This window comes from Candoia aspera, chromosome 7, assembly GCF_035149785.1.
Source record: "Candoia aspera isolate rCanAsp1 chromosome 7, rCanAsp1.hap2, whole genome shotgun sequence".
Classification (NCBI taxonomy): Eukaryota; Metazoa; Chordata; class Lepidosauria; order Squamata; family Boidae; genus Candoia; species Candoia aspera.
In genome coordinates, this window is record NC_086159.1 from 36,481,755 (window position 1) to 36,500,393 (window position 18,639).

Consider the following 18,639-nt stretch of genomic DNA (forward strand, 5'->3'; position numbering starts at 1 on the left):
TGGATTCCTTCCATGGTTTGATCCAGAAGGCTAGGCTTCCCAAGTTGTAATGACAAGTACACCAAGCCATGAACACCTGCTAAGAGGCAGAGCCATGAGCCATGATTAGGCTTGTTCAGACCTAAACCATATTATGGTTTAGCATGAACTGCAAATGAATTTAAAGGAAGCTACAAAAATAATATAAACCTAATGTATTTCAAACTTTAAAATTAATATAATTCAGGATCATTTGGTTTTGTTCAGCTGCTACAGGCTGAAAGCAATGACAGAATAGGTTGATGGTATGATCAGTGAAATGATACTAGATTACCTTTAGTGCAGGCAAGCTGAAGCCATCTGTGAGATTGTATGCTTCTTCTTCTGACACTTGCTCTTCATTTAATCCCAGACCAAGCTCCTTAAAAGGTACCACACATATGTAGTTTGTGACATTGTCACTCTCAGAATTTAGTGGGTAAGTTTACTTAGTGTTAAGGCAGTTAAAGAACCTTTTGCATGGCATGCAATATTGACAAATATAATGTGGAAAGAAGTAATTTATCTACTTTACAAGTTAAACAGCCTACAAAGTATTTGTAGATGAAACAGTGTTAGCTTTAGTTCAAACAAGTTGCTGGAGAAAGAACAAACTGGACATAAGATTGTGGAGTAACAGAATTCAAGTGATTTTTTTTAAGAAATAAGAGAGTATAGAATTCCTTTTTCTCATTTGCAGTACTCTATCCTAAGCAAAAATCTGTTTTGCCAATAAAGCTGAAACTATCTGTATTCCTTTTTAACATTAATTTTTGTGAATGATATAATTTACATGTAGATTAAAAGGACATAATAAAAACCATATTTAGCTTGAATAAGAATTATGATTAGCATAAATATTCTACAGATTTAATCTACTGAACACTTGAATGAATGTTACAGTCACACCAAACTCAGAGGAGTTTCAGCTTGAAAAAAATTAGCAGAGAATCAGGATCTCAAGATTTTTTCTGATAACATGAAAATACTTTTAAAAAAATGTTATGATCTATACAGACTTCAATAGCTACAGAAGAAAGGTTGAGGCACTCAGAATCCAACAGAATTCAATAAAAAAAGAGAGTTCTGTGTTCAACATAAATTTAAAATGGAAAACAAAGGAGGCATTGTTCTATACGTAAATACATTTTAGTACACCTAAAAGGCGGGAGTGGGGGTGGGTACTATAGATGCAGTAGAGTGTAGGTGAGCCATAGAATATAAATTAATTTTTTTCTTTTTGCTTTCAAGTCAGATTTGACTCCTAGCAACTACATGGACAAATCCATGCAGTTACTTGGCAACATTTTCTTAGTCTCTTTTAAATAATGGGAAAAGGGAAAAGTTGTCTTTAGGTAAACTTTCTTGCTGCCTTCTTTCCTCTCTGATTCAACTAAGCCTAACCTATGACTGGACTAGCTTCACCCTTTTGTGCTAAGAACAGATTAGAAGAGGAGGGGAATAAACTTCTTGGAATATCTAAAAAGGTGTGCTAGGTCAAAGACAGAACAAGTTTATTAGTTACTTAAAGTGCAATTATATCCCTACTAAGATTCATAGTCTAGGCCTATGAATGTAATCTGTGATATAAGTGCCCATTCAATAAAGATAGAGGGACTTCCTTTTGGAAAAAGATGTATGAGAGTAGATGGGATATTAGTGAAAACAGACTGATTATAAAACAGCAAGATGATCAAATTGAAAGAAACTGTTAAGAGAAAGGGTGGAATATAGAGCTTGTAAGTAAAAATTTGGCAGCTCACCAAATTCTTGCATAGCAGCCACTCACTGTGGTATGCTAAATTTTTCCCCTATAACGTATTATTTTCAAAGGATATTGTTTAAGCATATGTAAGGTAGCAAGTCTTGAAGCTCTGAGGTTGGCTCTTACTGATCGATACACGGCTTTTCGAAGACCAATCAGATGCTGACAAGGATGCTGTCCACTTTTATTATATGGGCAAGCAGCACTAACCCTGTCAAGCAAACTTGAAAAGTAAAATGTGATACAACTGTACAGATGTCCTAAAGAATGATAAAAAATATAAAACAATAATACAGCCTTTTATTTTCTCTGAATTTATAGAATATATCTTTATACATCCTGAGATACTGTTTCAATTTACAAATTGAAGTATTATGTTGAGAAAGGAACCATTTATTAAACTATCTGTAAAGGATAAAATTTAAAATCTAATGTGAGGCCAAGTATAAAAAACAATTGAAATCACCTCTTTCATATAAATAAAAACTGCACTGTATCACTAGGACTTGATTTCTACTTTCTCCTTTCCAATTCTGTAAAAGCAACAGTCCTGAAATTCCTAGTTTAAGACCTAGTCAAGATGGAAAAACATAAAATTTGTCCTTGTTATCTCCTTTCTACACATACAGTATGCTTGATTTGAGGGCCAGAGAATTCACTTATTATGTCAGATACACTGCATAAATTTTAAAAATCTAAGATTTTTGAAAAGAAAAATTTATTCACCATTTATTAATTTAAGATTTGACAAACGGGTACAAATCAATTCAGACTTACAGAGTAAATCCCCTGGAAATGACTTCAGTTTCTTGAATGAGTCGCAGTGCTTTCCTCACAAGGTTAGTGAAGACACGGCAATTAGCCACTATATCTTCTAGTTGGAGATGACATTTTTTAAGAGACATTTGTAGCTTTGCAATACGTGTTATGTCCCAACCTCGCATACTTATGTAAACCAAGAAAACTACTCCCCAAATTAAGCCAAGGGATCCACTCCATAAAGAAGGAACCATAATCAGTGTGCTGATGAAGATAAACAGTATCGAAATATCCCTGCAAAACAGAACAAAAAAAAGCAACATGAGACATACCTATGTATGCTCCCTGGCTTGATTTTCGAAGTTCTGATGCCTATTTTTACAATTGGGGATCCAAGATTCTATTTTTCATTTAACAGCAAAAGCCTTTAGCACACATAGAAACAGAGATGGGAGCATATTACAGGCAGCATCCTGCCCAATGTTTCTAATTAGTCTCTCACTTTGTGTGACACATGTCCATTTTTAAAATCTTTAAATTTTGTTTCCTCAATACCAATCCATTCCATTAGTCATATAGATTGGGAGAACTATTGACTAAGTGTGAGCAGCTACAACAGCCTTGAAATGGAATCTTTTATTAATGTTATAGCTTAAAAGGTGGCTTTGAAATTGGCTGGATTTCAGCCTAAAATCTCCACATAGAATATCCTTCAAGTGCAAATATAGCTCTCATCTTAAATTCAACACTAGCTGCATGCAAAAGCAACTGGGCTGACTTGCAAGTAGATACTTTTAATTATTTTTAATAATTAAAAATGAGAATACCTATGCAAAATAAAAGTTGAATTTAGGTGATTAAAACTCAGTTCTCATATGTGAGATATGTTGTCTGGGTTTACAGAACTGCAGTACAATCGCACTGAGTCTAACCATTCTTACCACTAGGCACAGACTGAAAAATTAATTGCAGATTTCTATTAATGTTCACCTACAGGGAAATGCAATTTGTTCTGGATTTGATCTCTATTTCTTTTCAGTAGATTTCTCAACTAGTTAAATGTCTAATGGTTTCACCTTCAGCATATTATCTTGTTCTTAAATTGCCTTCATTTATTAACCGAAGCTTTTTCTAATAACTCTACGGATGAAGGTTAACAATAAGATACAGACCATGATGTGTTAACTTAAAATACATTCATTGAATAAATATATTCTTCCAAATATGACATAAAGAGTAATTGTTCAGCAAAGAAGGGTGGTAAATGTACAGCTTTCCAAGTTCTAAGTACAGGAGAAAAGGGTATGTTTCTTTAGTTACCAAATCCTGCAATGATCTTTTTGTCTGCTCTGTTTCTGATTCACTTAACCTAAACAGTACGCTGTAAAGGTGTTTGGACTATTTAAAAAGTTGAATCTAAGAAAAATTGTGGGTAGAATCTCAAATTGCTGCTGTTTTTCTTAAAACCATACTTTATTACAATTATGCTCAACAGCAATTTTTTCCCACTAGAGGATGTTTTGAAAAATTATGAAATACATTACTTTGCAGGAACACAGACGAGATACCAAAATGTGAACCCATGACTGAGACATAAATATGGATAAGCCCATTTGAGTCTTTAGTTGCTCATTGTGAATAATTTGCAGTTTCCTGTTACGTTTACCAAAAGCTTGTTCTTACAGTATGTTTCTATATGAACTTATATAGCCTCTCAAGACAGGACCAAATAGTTCTAATTAGATATATTTGTGTCTGGATGGGGCAGAACAGACTTCAGCTCAATTCTAACAAGGCTGAATGTCTATGGCTGTTTGGGTCCCCAGGGTCAGGGATGTTACCGTCGTTGGTCTTGGATGGGGCTGCACTTCCCCGTTCAAGACTGGGGTGCAATTTGGAGCTCCTTTTGGACTCGCAATACTGCTTGAAGAGCAGGTGGCAGCTGCGGCCAGGAGGGCCTTTGCACAGGTTCATCTTGTGCACCAAATGTTTCTTTTGCTCGACTGGGTGGCCTTTTGGACAGTTACTCATGCCCTGGTCACCTTACGACTGGATTATTGCAATGCACTCTGCATAGGGCTGCCCTTGGAGACCACCCAGAAGCTACAGCCGGCTCAAAATGCAGTGTGACCAGTAACAGGCACCTCTCAGTGTGCCCATCTCTCACTGCTGCTGCATGGGCTGCATTGGCTTCCAGTCAGTTTCCATGTGCAATTCAAGGTGCTGGTTATTACGTATAAAACTGTATACGGCATAGGGCCTGGAAATCGGAAGGACCGTTCGTCTCCAATCATTTCTGCCTGTTCAGTATGTTCCGGCAGAGTGGGTGTGCTCCAGGTCTCCTCCATAAAATGTTTTCATCCTGTGGGACCAAGGCAGCGTGCCTTCTCCGTTGCGACCCCCAACCTTGGGAATAGCACCCCCCCCCCAGAGAAGGATAGCGCCCTCTCTCCTAGGATTCTGAAAAGCTTTGAAAACCTGGCTTTGGTCGAGGGCCACAGGTTGTTTATTATTTGTCTAAGGCCCCCGTTGTTTTTTAATTTTGTTGTTTAATAGACTATTTTAGTCTGGGCTATCTTCTGATTTAATGTTGTTACCTCTTTGTATGTTTTTTCTAGTTTTATACGCCACCCAGAGTCCATTGGAGTTTGACAGCTAATACGTTTAAATTAAACAATAAAAATAAAAAATAAATACAAACATTAAAGCAAACAATCTATATGACATTGCTCACTCTTCTTAGCCCCAAAACAAGTAGTTTGGGGAGGATGAAGAATATATTTCATATAAAAAGGTTCTGTACTCTCTAAACTTTCCTTCCATAGCTCTTTCAAGACTTGGAGAAGAAAAAAAGGATGCACAAATTACACAAATAATTGAAACTCTGTCTTGTAGTTACTGAGAACGATGTAATGGGCAGGAGGTGCAAATAAGGAAATAGAGACCATCAGACTATGAGAAACCATTTGCCCTTGCTTCAGGGGAACAAGGGCAAACATGCTAGATCTATCTTCTTCTTGTCTTCCCAATGTAGCAGGTGATAATCAGCAATACAGGTAATCCTTGATTTACAACAGCAATTGGGACCAGAATTTCCAGCGCTAAGTGATGAGGTCGTAAAGCGTGACCGCATTGCTTAGTGACAGCAAACCCTGCAGTCTCAGTTGACATCATTAACTGAATCCCATGGTTGTTAGGCAAAGCAACTTCCTACCAGCTTCCCACAAACAAAGTCAGGGGGAAGCTGGCAGGAAGCTGTAAGTCCCAGGCTGGCAGGCAAGTGGCTGCTACTGATAGAGGAGGGAGCAAGGGGGTGTGCGTGGGTGTGCGTGAAGGTTGGGGCGGGTGTGAAAGAGTACGTGGGGACGTGCAAGATGCACAGTGCAGGTCAGGTGCAAGCGGGTGCGCGAGAGGCACAGCATCGGTACGTGAGAGGCACAATGCACATCAGGTGTGTGAGGTGCGCGAGAGGCATGGCACTGGTCAGGGAGGGTGTGTGAGAGTGCAAAAGAGGTGCTGCTTGGGTTGGGGAGGATGTGAGGGTGTGCATGAGAGGCATGGCACGGGTTGGGTGCACGAGGTTGGGCAAGAGATGTGCGTCAGGTGTGTGAGAGGTGTGGCACAGGTCAGATGCATGAGAGGCACAGCATGGGTTGGGGAAGGTGCACAAGAGGTGTGGTGTGGGGCAGGGAGAGTCAGGAAGGGTATGTGGGTGTGCAGTATGGGTCCGGGAGGGTGCACAAGTGGCCGACGCAGCATGAGTTGAGAGGCTGGAGAAGGCTGTGCAGGTGGGGGTGACTTACTCCAGTGACTTGCAACCCTCCCTGCTGGCTTCCCCACTGACTTTCTGGGGAAGCTGGCAGGGAAGGTTGCAAAGGGCAATCATGTGATTGTGGGGCGCTTGGCAACCGGTTGTAAGTGCGAATGGGTTGCCAAGCACCTATATTGCAATCACATGACCATGAGGGTGTTGGGATGGCCAGAATTCCGAGGACCGGTCATAACCACAATTCGTTCAGTGCTGTCATAACTTAGAACAGTCACTGACGAATGGTCTTAGGTTGAGAACTACCTGTACAGAGACCTCTCTATCCACAGAAACTATAAATGAATGAAGACTCTGGAAAATCAGGAGCTTCCATAGATAAGTCACTTACCCCACACAGAGGGAAACTAGAATAGAATGAAACAGTATTCTGACTGAAAGGACTTACTCTCCACAATTTACTTGACAGTAAGATATATTTAAACAGTAAGCATCCACAGATTTCCTTGTGTTTCCAGCTCAGCAGAAAGGTCTCTACTGACCCATTTTACAAGCAGAAGGAAAAAACTGTTCAGCATTCGAAGGACTTCTTCCCAAGTTTCCATCTCATTTTACATTTGATAAGCAGTACTAAACAATCCATCATCAGCACAGCAACAACTTATTCATATTTACCTAAGAGTAAGAGCTACTAAACACAATGTGCCTTACTAAAGTACATAGTTTTATGCTCAATTACATCAGATTTCTTCATTATTCCTTTCTGTGAATGTACATGTACTTACATGAATGCAAAAAGATCATCTTATGTGTGAGAATTTTAATAAATAGTAATTCATTCAATTAATAGTAATTTTTTTGCCTGACTCTAAGAAGAGTGAAACCTTTGGTTAGTACACATAATACACATAGATATGAATAAATGTAACATACACATGCTGCTGGGAGAAAAAGTTCCCCAGGAATTGGTAATCCTAACTAAAATAGAAAAGTTGGATAGTGGTTGGAATTTTAATATTTGTTTCTATTTTTTTTTTTCTGGGGAGGATGTCATAAATTCAGGGTCATTTGCCTGTTGGGAAAATATGGTAAAACAAAACATACTCCTGCAAATTAGCAAGGAATACATAGAGATATAGCCAATATCAAAGTCATGAGCTAGCATATAGAAGAAAAAGACAGAGCAAAGTAAGTAATATTTCTATTCACTGGGAGGCCATGTGTGCAAATATACTTCCTTTAGCAATACACATAATATATTCACATAACATGCATGTGGCTCAAGTCAATACCAGGTATTAGGAGTTGCTAGGGAGCATAGTGTTGGAAGATGTCCATGTTCCTGGGGCTTGAGCTGTCCTGCAGACAGGATACTAGGATCAAATAGTTCAATCAGTTCAACATCCTCCTGTAGCAGAACTTCCTGTTGCAGGATGGTGCAGAGAGCCTCTGAACGAAAACCAACATCCTTAATATAGAGGGAAGAGAAAAGCAGTATCAGCTGAGCACATTCATGCACAAAAGCAAGCATTAAATTTAAAACATTTTAAATTCTGTTATTACAAACATAGTGCTACAGTGTATATTAAATTTAGCAATCAGAGATCATAAGAGGAAAGAAGAAAAGTAAGCAATATGCCGCTGTCTGTGTTAAGGAAAATGGAGAAGGCCCATGAGTTCCTGAAGCAAATATTTTAAGTCTCTTACTATATAAAGTCAGAGATTTTAGGTGCTAGAAATAAAAATGCCAGCTTGGCACACCCTCTGTTTCTAGGTCCTGCTCCTAATGTAGCAACACTGTACCAGGAGCCACAAGTATTTGTGGCAAAGATTACAGCGGCTCTGGACCCACTCAGCCAGCCTGGTGGGTTTCCCTTTGTTTAAGCATAGCTTTTTATTTTCAAGGATCTCGACTTCAAGAGAGATGCACAGAGCTATGCACCCCAGCAATAACCCTCTTCACAGTGCTTGCCTCATTGCCTGGTAACATTCCAGAGTGGGAAAGAACAACTGAAGCTGGAGACAGCAATATGTGATGGGAGTGATTATTTGAAATAGGATTGAGAACCAATGGCCAGATAGCTGCTCTTCAAACATCATTTTTGGGTGAAATATGATTTGCAAGGTTGTTACATTTATAGCAATGAGAACTGTTTTAGTATTAAAAAGTTAATACCATGTTTATTTTGAAAACAAGAATAAAAGCTACAGAATAATTTGAAGATATGCATATTTAGCAGCTTCATAAAAGGATAGTTATGTTCCTAACATGTACAAAAATAGTAATGATTCTTAAACATAAAAATGTCTGCAAAACCAGTTTTAGTCTCCTCATATGTAGATTACTTTCTATACAGATTTAAACATCTAATATTTCAGTTTGCAAACTATGTAACATGACAAACAAATGATTAGATACTGTCTTAACAATTTTCTATTAGTAAAAATAGAAAATATTTAATAAGGAATTAAGTAGAAAAGTATTAAGGAAAATGGATGAGTTGCTCGAAAGGAGAGCGAGCTGGTAATAACAGGCGCTTACCAACTGATGAAGCATATCATGCTTTTTCTTATATGGGAAAAAGGGAAGCCAGCTTTTTAATCTCTCAGCTAGATTTGACAGGATGTCTTTCTGTAAAGAATTAAAAAGTGTTTGAAGCCTTAAATACGTAAACAGCCTTCATTAATTTCATCTGAAGATTGTTTTCATTGAACCTAAGTTCCAAGAAGCCATATTGGAAAGCAGACAGCCCATAACATATCAGAGATCAGATCAGGTTTTCCAGGAGTATGGATTGTTGGCAGCCCACCATATTAATGTACTGTATACCAAGTCATATAGCTTTTAAGATCATAAACAGAGCACTGAAAGTGGTTTTTATTAAATGTTGTATTTTTAAAAAACAATATATTATCTATGCACTTTAAAAATACGTTTTACAATTCAGTAAGACTATTTCACCATCTTTAATGCATAAACTCTTATTCCAGAATGGTATTTTAATGACAACTAGAATGACAACAACTAGTAAGGGACAAGTTAGTACTTGAAAATATGGCAAGCCAATAGTTTGCAGTATATAACAGTAATAATTAGCCTCTTATTAAGTTATTTATGTATCTTGGAATGACATTCTTAGATTTAATTCCAGTTGGAAAAGATAATGACAAGTATGCTATTTATGCACACACAAAAATACAAGCTAGATCATGTCTACCAAATAATACTCTCTTTTGTCCTCTGCCTGAGACAAGTTGCACCAATGTACATACTGTAAATTGTATGTTTATTTTATGGAGATCCTGTCCACATTGTATCTAAATGTCCTTGTAAGATGTCCCCTTCTGAAGTACTAATGTTCAAAACCCACCACACAATATTCCAAACCTTTGCAATTTCTATCAGCAATCATCAGAAGTTCATTCAACTTTATATTTTGTAATAGTATTTGGAAAAGATGGATTACTGAGTCACAATCTTCATCATAGGGGCCAGGTGACAACATCTTTAAGTCCCCAAGATGCAAAACTCACAGCCTGCAGGGCCTCAAACCCTCACCAATCACTACCTCTCAGTAAGTAGACCCTTCAATTTTGCCTGCCAAATATGTAGACTATACTATTGTGTTTGAAAAGGGGGAAGTAGACCCTGTTTCCTCCCATCAGTTCTGTGACTGATCAATCCTAGAGCTGAGATTCCCACAAAACACCACTACCCAATGTCAGATACAAAATTAGCCCATCTAAAGGAATTCATCAATGAGAACTTACACAAAACTTTTGTCTGCCCCCCTTCCCTTGCTAGTGCTTTCACCTTTTTTGTCAACAAACAGGATGGCTTATATATAATGTATGATTTATTAGATTTATATCCTGCCTTTTGCTCAAGAACTCGTGGCAGCATATCACTCTTCTCCTATTTTTTCCTCACAAGTCTGTGAGTTAGGTTGGGCTAGCTCAAAGTCATCCAGTAAGCTTTTATGCCTAAGGGGGGACTTTAACCTGGGTCTCCCTGGTGCTAGTCCAACACCTTAACCTCTACATTACAAAACATTTGCAGAAGGGATACATTTTTTTACCAAATTATATCTCAAAGGGGCTTACAATCTGATTTGCATAAAAGAGGTACCTTTACAATTTAAATAAATCAATTCCTAATTTTGCTACACTAACCATAACCAACACATCTTATAAAAAAGGGATGTGATCACATGCAGTTGCCCATGACTTTCTAAGTGACTATCCTGTCACTTATCCACTCAGCCAGACATACTGTTCTTTCTACTGTTAGCAAATCCTGAGATTAGACAGATAGCATGGATTCTTATAACTTCCCACAGGAAATGGGAGGAAGGAGCTGGTGACGTAAAGAAAAGTCTTCTATAAAGAAAATAGAAGAGAGAGAGAGGTGTAATGACTACCAGACCAATAAGGCTGTTGAAGGTTTATTGTATCCAAGGGAACCAGGGACAAGGCTCTTTTAAGTAATTGGAGTGAGAAGAAGTCCAAAGACCCACTGAAGGAAGAAGCCATGGGAAAAATCTACCCAATGGAGGTAGCTTTTGTGAAAAGCTGAAGAAGAGAGAGGAGAATGATCATATTTGGCTAGCCCAGAGAAGAAAATCCCAGCTGGAGAATGCCAGCCAGCCAGCTTAACTAACCCTCTTATCTCTAAGTAGGAATTGAATGTAAAGGCAGCATTGCTCATATTTAATTAAACTACTTGAATGAAACACTGCATTAGAGCACATATCAAGGCCTATGGTTTTTTCTTGCCATACTTGTTGCCATGCAAATCTATAAGTAGCAAACCACTTAGGGAGGAGAGGCCTAAAAAAAGGGGAAGTGATAGTGTTAGCTCCAGCCAAGGAAGAAATGGGAATGAACAGCTGGGCAAATATCCTTCTAGCAATCCCCAAGAAAAATGAGGGAGGGGAAAAGAACCTGACACTTTTAGATTCAGAAGGGAGAGGAAGGAGAAAATAGAGAAGAAGAAAGTGCAAGGAATGAAGCTGGTGAGTAAGTATCAGTGGTTCCCAAGCTAAAGAGAACCACAGTTATGTCAACATAGGTCACATGCTTTTTAAGGCAACTGAAAGAAAGGTAAGATTCTGTTCACCTACGAAGGCAGGAGGAAAGAACCTAGAATTTGTAATCAAGAACACAAACCTATATAAGGGTTTTTTTTATGGATGCTACAGTGGGTAATCTATGTGTATATGGGATTAATCCTGTTTTCAATAAAGAAACTCATCTTGCTGAGCTATGTCCAGGAATGTTCTGCCAAGTAGGCCTGTTCCTGAATAAGAAGTTAAATGTCTGAGAGCTGAGATTTACAGCCATGCCCTTGAGGAGCATGATGACAGAGAATTAAACCTAAAAAATATGATTGTTAGAAAGTTTGACTACAGTAATTTGAGCTAGTTTGGAGCAAACAGATATTGTATTTTCATTTCTTGCTTTACAGTGTATCTTCTTGCCTCTATATTTAGTTCAGAAAAATGTAATGTTTCTGAGATACAGAGTAACACCCACAAAGTAACCAAGAGTTATAAAACTATGTAAAATTATAAAAGGTTGAGTGTTTTTGATGTTGAGGTAGAAGGATTGAATCTTCCTGTGGGGATAAAAGGAAGGTAAGATAACATATTATTCATGAAGCTTCAAGCAGTAATATTAAATATTAATTTCATTAATTATAATTTCTAAAAGCTATCCTGCTCTAATATATATATATATATATATATATATATATATATATATTCCCTGCGCAAGTGCATATGTGTAATTGTTTGCACTGTAAAACTAAAAGGGTTTGTAAATAAACGTTGATTAATATATTTTTGCATAAGTGCATATGTATGATTGTTTGCATCGTAAAACCATATGGATTTGTAAATAAACTTTAAACCATTGTCAGATTCATGACCACTTTTAATTAAACAGGTCTACAGTTTGCCATTCCCATACAAGAGTCTCAGAAGTATCCCTCTGTGAATGTTCTGTTCTGTTATCCAGAGTGGGATTAATCTTCTGATAAAATAACAAAAGCAAGACAAATATTTGAAAATGCTCACTGTGAATGAAAACCAACCACAATTGCAAACCTCTGCAAGGTTCAAGTATTTGTGAGACTGTCAGGAGGATGGCATTGAATTCTTTTGCTTTTAAATGTTACTCCAGTTTTTTTTTAAACTCACACTGTCAACTTCCTAGAGTCCAGCTGCAGGAAAACATTTTTAAAATATTCCAGAATGCATATGTAGGGGAAATTAGATGGATAAGGAAAGAAAAGCTAAAAGCCCCTTTCTGACTGTCAATTATCGACTGCAAGAACAAAATGTCTATGTCTTAGAATATATCTTATGAAGGTGATATCATACACAGGTTATGGAAGATAATGCATTGTTCTGTCCTTAGTGCAAAGCAAACAATGAATTCTTGTTCTTTCAGTAGTTTTAATGTTTATTAAGAAATTTAATTGTTAAATTTAATTTAAATTGTCTAGGTTGTTAATGGTGTATTAGAATACACATGTCATATGATACTGTCAGGGTCAGGACAAGAACAGTGTCAAGTCAGTATATTCCAAACTCCAGTTCTTTATTGCTTTCACCATATATATATAAGATTCCACTCTAATTAATCATGGTCATTTCAGTAAGACTGTGATAGCAATCACTGATACCTTAGATTTCTTATTTTCCTTTCCTTTCCTTTCCTTTCCTTTCCTTTCCTTCTTTTTTGTTTTTAGGCCCGAGGGCAATGAAAATAGTATTTTGGTAAGAGCCGAATTGGAATATAAAAATAAGGAAACTGATAGAACTACTTATATCTTTTCATAATATCCCATATTTCTTTTTCCCACAAATACATCTTTTGGGGTTTAAATCACTGATTTCTTCTGTTGTGGCTGCTGCCAAAGAAGAAAATGTTCCTTAACCCTATCTACTAGATGAGACTGAGCTATCTGGGAACAACTGCAAAACATTAAAACACAATATTAAGGTCTAACAACAGGGACAAGAGAAGAAAAAGTAGCAAGTGTCCTCCCAATTACCACAACTACCCTCAAACCACAGCAGGCTAAGAAACATTGTCCATTGCCTGACTTTAGTAGCTCCCTAAAAGCTAAAATTCTGGACAACTGGCACAATAGGTCCAAGAGCAATGACATTAGCCAACAAATACACAATGTTGTCAGCAGCATTCACATGCAAACATACAGCAAGTTTCACAAAGGCAATGCATTTTTAAACAGATATCAAAATGTTCACAGCAGATTATATAGCTTACTATACCAACTACTTACCTCCTGAATGACACTTACATCCATATCTTTTGGTCCCTCTTTGGATGTGCATTCTTCTGACTTCTGCAACAATGGTGAGCATATTTCAAAATCAGTATGTCCCAGATCCTGTAAGTACTGATAAAGTGGTGAATTCTAAAATGAAATTTAAAAAGCCATAATTAAGTAGTCTGTTTATGCAGAAGAGCTGGAAATAATTATTACAGTTTACTTAAATATTACATAACATTAGATGGAAATATTCCAATGGATCTTGGAAAAATCTCAAGAAATGACATTCATAAGGCTACTTAGAAGCCAACTGTATGTTCTGCTATACAACAGCAGCATTGCAAAAACATAAAGGGAATCTAGCTTAAGCATAAGAAAACTTGTTTCCTGTTGGAATTAGACCTATTCCTGGAAGGAGGAGTTCCTCTGATGAGACTTACAAATGAACAGAACTTTGCAAAGGTTTTCTTAAGCACAGAAGACAGGTGAAAAAAAATTAAGCAGGGCATTTTTGGCTTATAGGAAGGAATGTTTCCAGCTACCACTTAGCTGACATTAAAAATATATACACTACACAACACATTTAATTTTGGTACTAGTTACTGGCTTTCATATATTTTATCACCACAACAGGATAAAGGGTAACCACCAAAGCCCTCAATTAGCATCTTATTGAATTGGTCTGGCAATGGAATATCAATTAAATATACAGGATAAAAAGCTATAAAATAATTTTACAGTAACACGCCCTAGCCAATAGTTCTTTTGTTTTAGGTTTGTTATACTATACTGTACTACCTTGAGTAAAGACTAAGTGCCTCCTAAATAAACTGAAATAGTCACTCAACTACAATGCAGAAATAAAAGTGAGCAGGTAAGAAAGAATAAGCATACAAAAGGTTATGAAAAAATGAAGATATTTAAAGAAAAGCAGGATAAAGGTTACTATTGCTTTTTTCCTGTCAAATTAACATTCCTTTATTTAACACATTGACTGCATTCCATAAAAAAGAATAAACTTATATGTTTTAAAACTGTAAATTGAACTAAGATATAAACATGAATAGTGATCCAATGCATTATCATAACTGCCTGTAAGGCATACCAAGAACATTTCTGCTGATACAGGATAAAGGAAATGACTAAGACTTTCTCCATTAGGTCTCCTCCCTACTCCACCCTAATTTATCTCCTGTATATCTAACCTTTTATTAACTCTTAATTATATAAACTTACAAACCCATACAGATTAAAATACCATTATATCCTTAATTAAAGCCACAGTAAAGCTAAAGATGGATCAAAAGTTAGAAGTTAAGATGACTTTCTCAAGAATAACCTTCAACTGCCCTGTGGCACATATTTTAATTGCTAAAACTAAATGTAGTCAAGTTTGAAGTTTATGCTAAAACACATACATATCCACAAGACTTACAGGCAATATGATTTTTGTCTCCTGGAAAATATGATTCCACCTTTCTCTTAAACACACTTCCAATGCATCTGAGAGAATTTCTTCCACCTCCCCATTTCTTTCTACTTGTCTCTCCAGGGTGACTGGAGCAGAAAATCTGAAGTACAAATCAGAGAAACTGCACCTGTACTTTCATCCAGGTACATTTTCCTGGCATAGAAGCAGAAGCAGCCAGAAGCAGTTCACTAAGACGTTGCTGTTTCTTCTGTTACTGTGCAATAGGAGGAACCCAGAATCAGCTGATAGATCTTAAAGGCTTTTAGAAAGCTGATGCTTAAAAGAAATGATGCACTTCAATATAATGTTTTGCAGATCTTGCCAAGCAATTGTATTTAAATGTCTTAGTCATACTTTCTTGGATCATAACCATCTTGGTTTGCTTATTATCTGGCAAATTACTTGAATCTTATTTCAGATAAGTATGGGAGAATGACACTGTAAATGTGCATATGATCTACACAGTTCTAAATATCAACATTTTTCTACCTGTGTTACAAGTTGTTCTTTATATAAGAGGCTTGCTTGCAAGCTTCACATAAAGAAAAAAATCTAGACTTTCAAAATCTCATTTTCAGCCAATACAATAATACAAGACTTCAAGAACTAAGGATGATACTAATCTCCCCTCAAAACTGCTTAATAACTGTGCTCTAAGCATTTCAGTTACATGGCTGTGCTGACTGGAGTCATAAATGGGGTGGTAAGGACTGAGACAAGAACTAGTTTCTCAAGAAGATATTATCTACATCTATTAGCAAAATCTACATCTAAGACTGAAAATTAAACTATGCTGCAGATTCAGAGTTATCTGACAAGTGGGACAACCATATAAAATCAATCAATCAATCAATCAATGAATCAAATAAATAAATATCAAGTTGGCAATATATTGCTCCAATATGAGAACCAACTGGTGATCAGTCAGTCCAGATGATGGACCAGCTAGCCCAACAGATGGGACAAACTGTACCAAAACTGATGGTCACCACACTGGCCCTAGTTGCAATCCTGTTGCTGCAGCAGCTGAACTGGCTTCAGATTCAGAATCCACATATTCCGCAATGATCAATCTATCATTGATTCCACAATGAAATCACTTTTGATTCTCCAGATTGCACAAATCAGTCTGCAGGGGCTAAAAGTTACACCATTTACCACCCTTCTGCAAATATGCCTTCCAGCCTTGCCTGCCAAGTACACAGAGGAGGCTGATGTATTTGGAAAGGAGAAAGCCTAGACCTTGCCCACCCATCAGTTCTGTGACTGCAGTCTTGTGGATAAATCAAAATGACTTTTGGCAGCCTTGCATTAGTGCAGGTGTCAAGGTCCATATCTTTTCTTGCCATACTTACAGGTAGTCCTTGACTTACAACCATTTGTTCAGTGACCATCTGAAGTTACAACAGCACTGAACGAATAGTGGTTACAACTGGTCCTCAGAGTTCCAGCTGTCCCAGCACCCCTGCAGTCACGTGATCATGATCTGGGTGCTTGGCAACCCATTTGCACTTATAACCAGTTGCCAAATGTCCCACAATCACATGATTGCCATTTGCAACCTTCCATGCCAGCTTTCCCAGAAAGTCAAAAGGGAAGCCCACAGGGAAGATTGCAAGTTGCTGTGTTAAGTCTCCGAAACCAGTGCACCCTCCCCCACCCCCTCTGCACTTGTGCCACACTGGCCACTCGCTCACACCCCCACACACCCTCCCCAAGCCAAACTGCACCCACAGACACATATCAGACCTGTATGGCACCTCTTGCACACCCCACACCCTCCCTGACTCATGTAGCACCTCCCGCACCCCCTTGCACCCTCCCCATTCCCCACATCATGCCTCTCACGAACCCTCCCCAACCCTCCCGCACCCCCTTGCTCCCTCCCCCACCTGGCAGCAGCCATTTACCTGGCTGTGGGCCTGGGACTTGCAACTTCCAGCCAGCTTCCCCATTGACTTTGGTTGTGGGAAGCTGGCAGGATGCTGCCTTGCCTAATGACCATAGGATTCAGTTAATGATGGCAAACAGGACTGCAGGGATTCCCATTGCTAAGCAACGCAGTCATGCTTTGCAACTGCATCACTTAGTGATGGAAATTCCAGTTCCGATTGCTGTTGTAACTTGAGGACTACCTGTATTTCCATGCCAATTTTTTACCAGCAAACTGTCTGGACTGCTGTATCCTCTCCCCTTGGGATAGTTTCCTTGGACATTACATCAGACCTCCACACGTCAAGGGCCAATGCTATTTTGTTGGTAGTGGTTTCTTTCCTAAAATGGTCTATTCCGCCTTCCCCTGTGCCTCTGAAAGAGTTTGTTCATCATTCAACAAATTTTCCAGAACCACAGTTTTGCCAATCCACCCTTCATGGAATGTTTTTATAAAGCTCTATTTCTACAATTGGATGTAAAGGGTTAGTTGTCTTCTACCCATCACCCATAGTCAGATGTAGAAGCAAGGAGGACAAATGCAAAATTAGAACAATACTTTCATTGCTTCATTGTAAACTAGCACCAAGACAATTGGCATGATCCTTTCCCTATGGCTGAGTTTGTTATAAAGAAACTCAGTTCATTTTACACTTGGATGGAGTCATTTCAGGCCAACTATGGTTGCCACCTGCACCTTTTGATAAACATTTCTAAGCCTATCCTTCTTTCAGAGAATTCCTGTTTTGTCCAGGAACTTCAGGCTACTGTGTGCCTCCTTAAAGATCAACTGAATGATATCAAGGCCTTCTACAAGTGTCCTTCTGACTATCATAATCAGAAAGACCCTCCCTTATTTTGAGATATTGTTGTTATATGTCTCCCTTCATACTAGATTTCACCTCTCTACCCAACTGGCTAAGAAGCTGAATGTCAAGTTTACTGGACCAGTCCCTCCAATAGCACAGATCAATCCTGTGGCCTTTCACCTACAGCTGCCAGCAAGTCTAAAATATATCCAGTTTTTCACTGTTCCTGTCCTGACAAGCAGGAACCATGCCGAGACGAGGAATAGGTCTCTAGTGTTTTATTACTGCTATAGTAGACAGAAAATCCTAACAAACTGAAGAAGCGTGAGAAAACACATACAGATAAACCGCAAAAATCAAGGCGGGTCTGTTCTGTGTCTCTTTAAATGACAGCTCAAATTCTCGCTACTACGCTTTTCCCCCCTGGATAGGGGCCCCCTCCTGCTCATCATCAGTGCTCATGACAGTTCCCTCCTGGTCCTGGAACACAACCATCCATCCAAATTGGCAGGGGAGACAGAATTCAATGCAGAAAGCATTTTGACACTCAACACAGGAGGGCAGATTAGAATGTTTGATCCATTGTAAAAGCTATCCAGATACTGAATGTACTTGGGATATGGCAGATGGCATTCAAGCACATCTCCCTCAACAGTTCCATTTGCAATACCTTTACAAGTCCAAGTTGCCTGACTGGCAATCAGGGCCTTTGTACTTGCCGGAAGAAGTAATTCTGAGGAGAAGATAGGCTTGTTTGATGTGTGGGAGAGAGTCGACTGAATATCAACAGTACATGTGTATGTGACTTCAGCAAAG

At 38.2% G+C, this 18,639-nt stretch overlaps 1 protein-coding gene across 1 annotated transcript in view; it reads right to left on the minus strand.

Moving 5' to 3' along the window:
• VEZT (vezatin, adherens junctions transmembrane protein) overlaps positions 1 to 18,639 on the minus strand; it is a 42,690-nt gene that overhangs the window by 15,162 nt on the left and 8,889 nt on the right. Inside the window, exons 2-7 of the mRNA XM_063308871.1 lie at positions 13,621 to 13,755; positions 8,851 to 8,940; positions 7,601 to 7,776; positions 2,561 to 2,836; positions 1,857 to 2,006; positions 314 to 461 (exon numbers count right to left, since the gene is read on the minus strand). Coding sequence (XP_063164941.1) covers positions 314 to 461; positions 1,857 to 2,006; positions 2,561 to 2,836; positions 7,601 to 7,776; positions 8,851 to 8,940; positions 13,621 to 13,755 — 975 coding nt within the window. The remainder of the gene's footprint in view (positions 1 to 313; positions 462 to 1,856; positions 2,007 to 2,560; positions 2,837 to 7,600; positions 7,777 to 8,850; positions 8,941 to 13,620; positions 13,756 to 18,639) is intronic.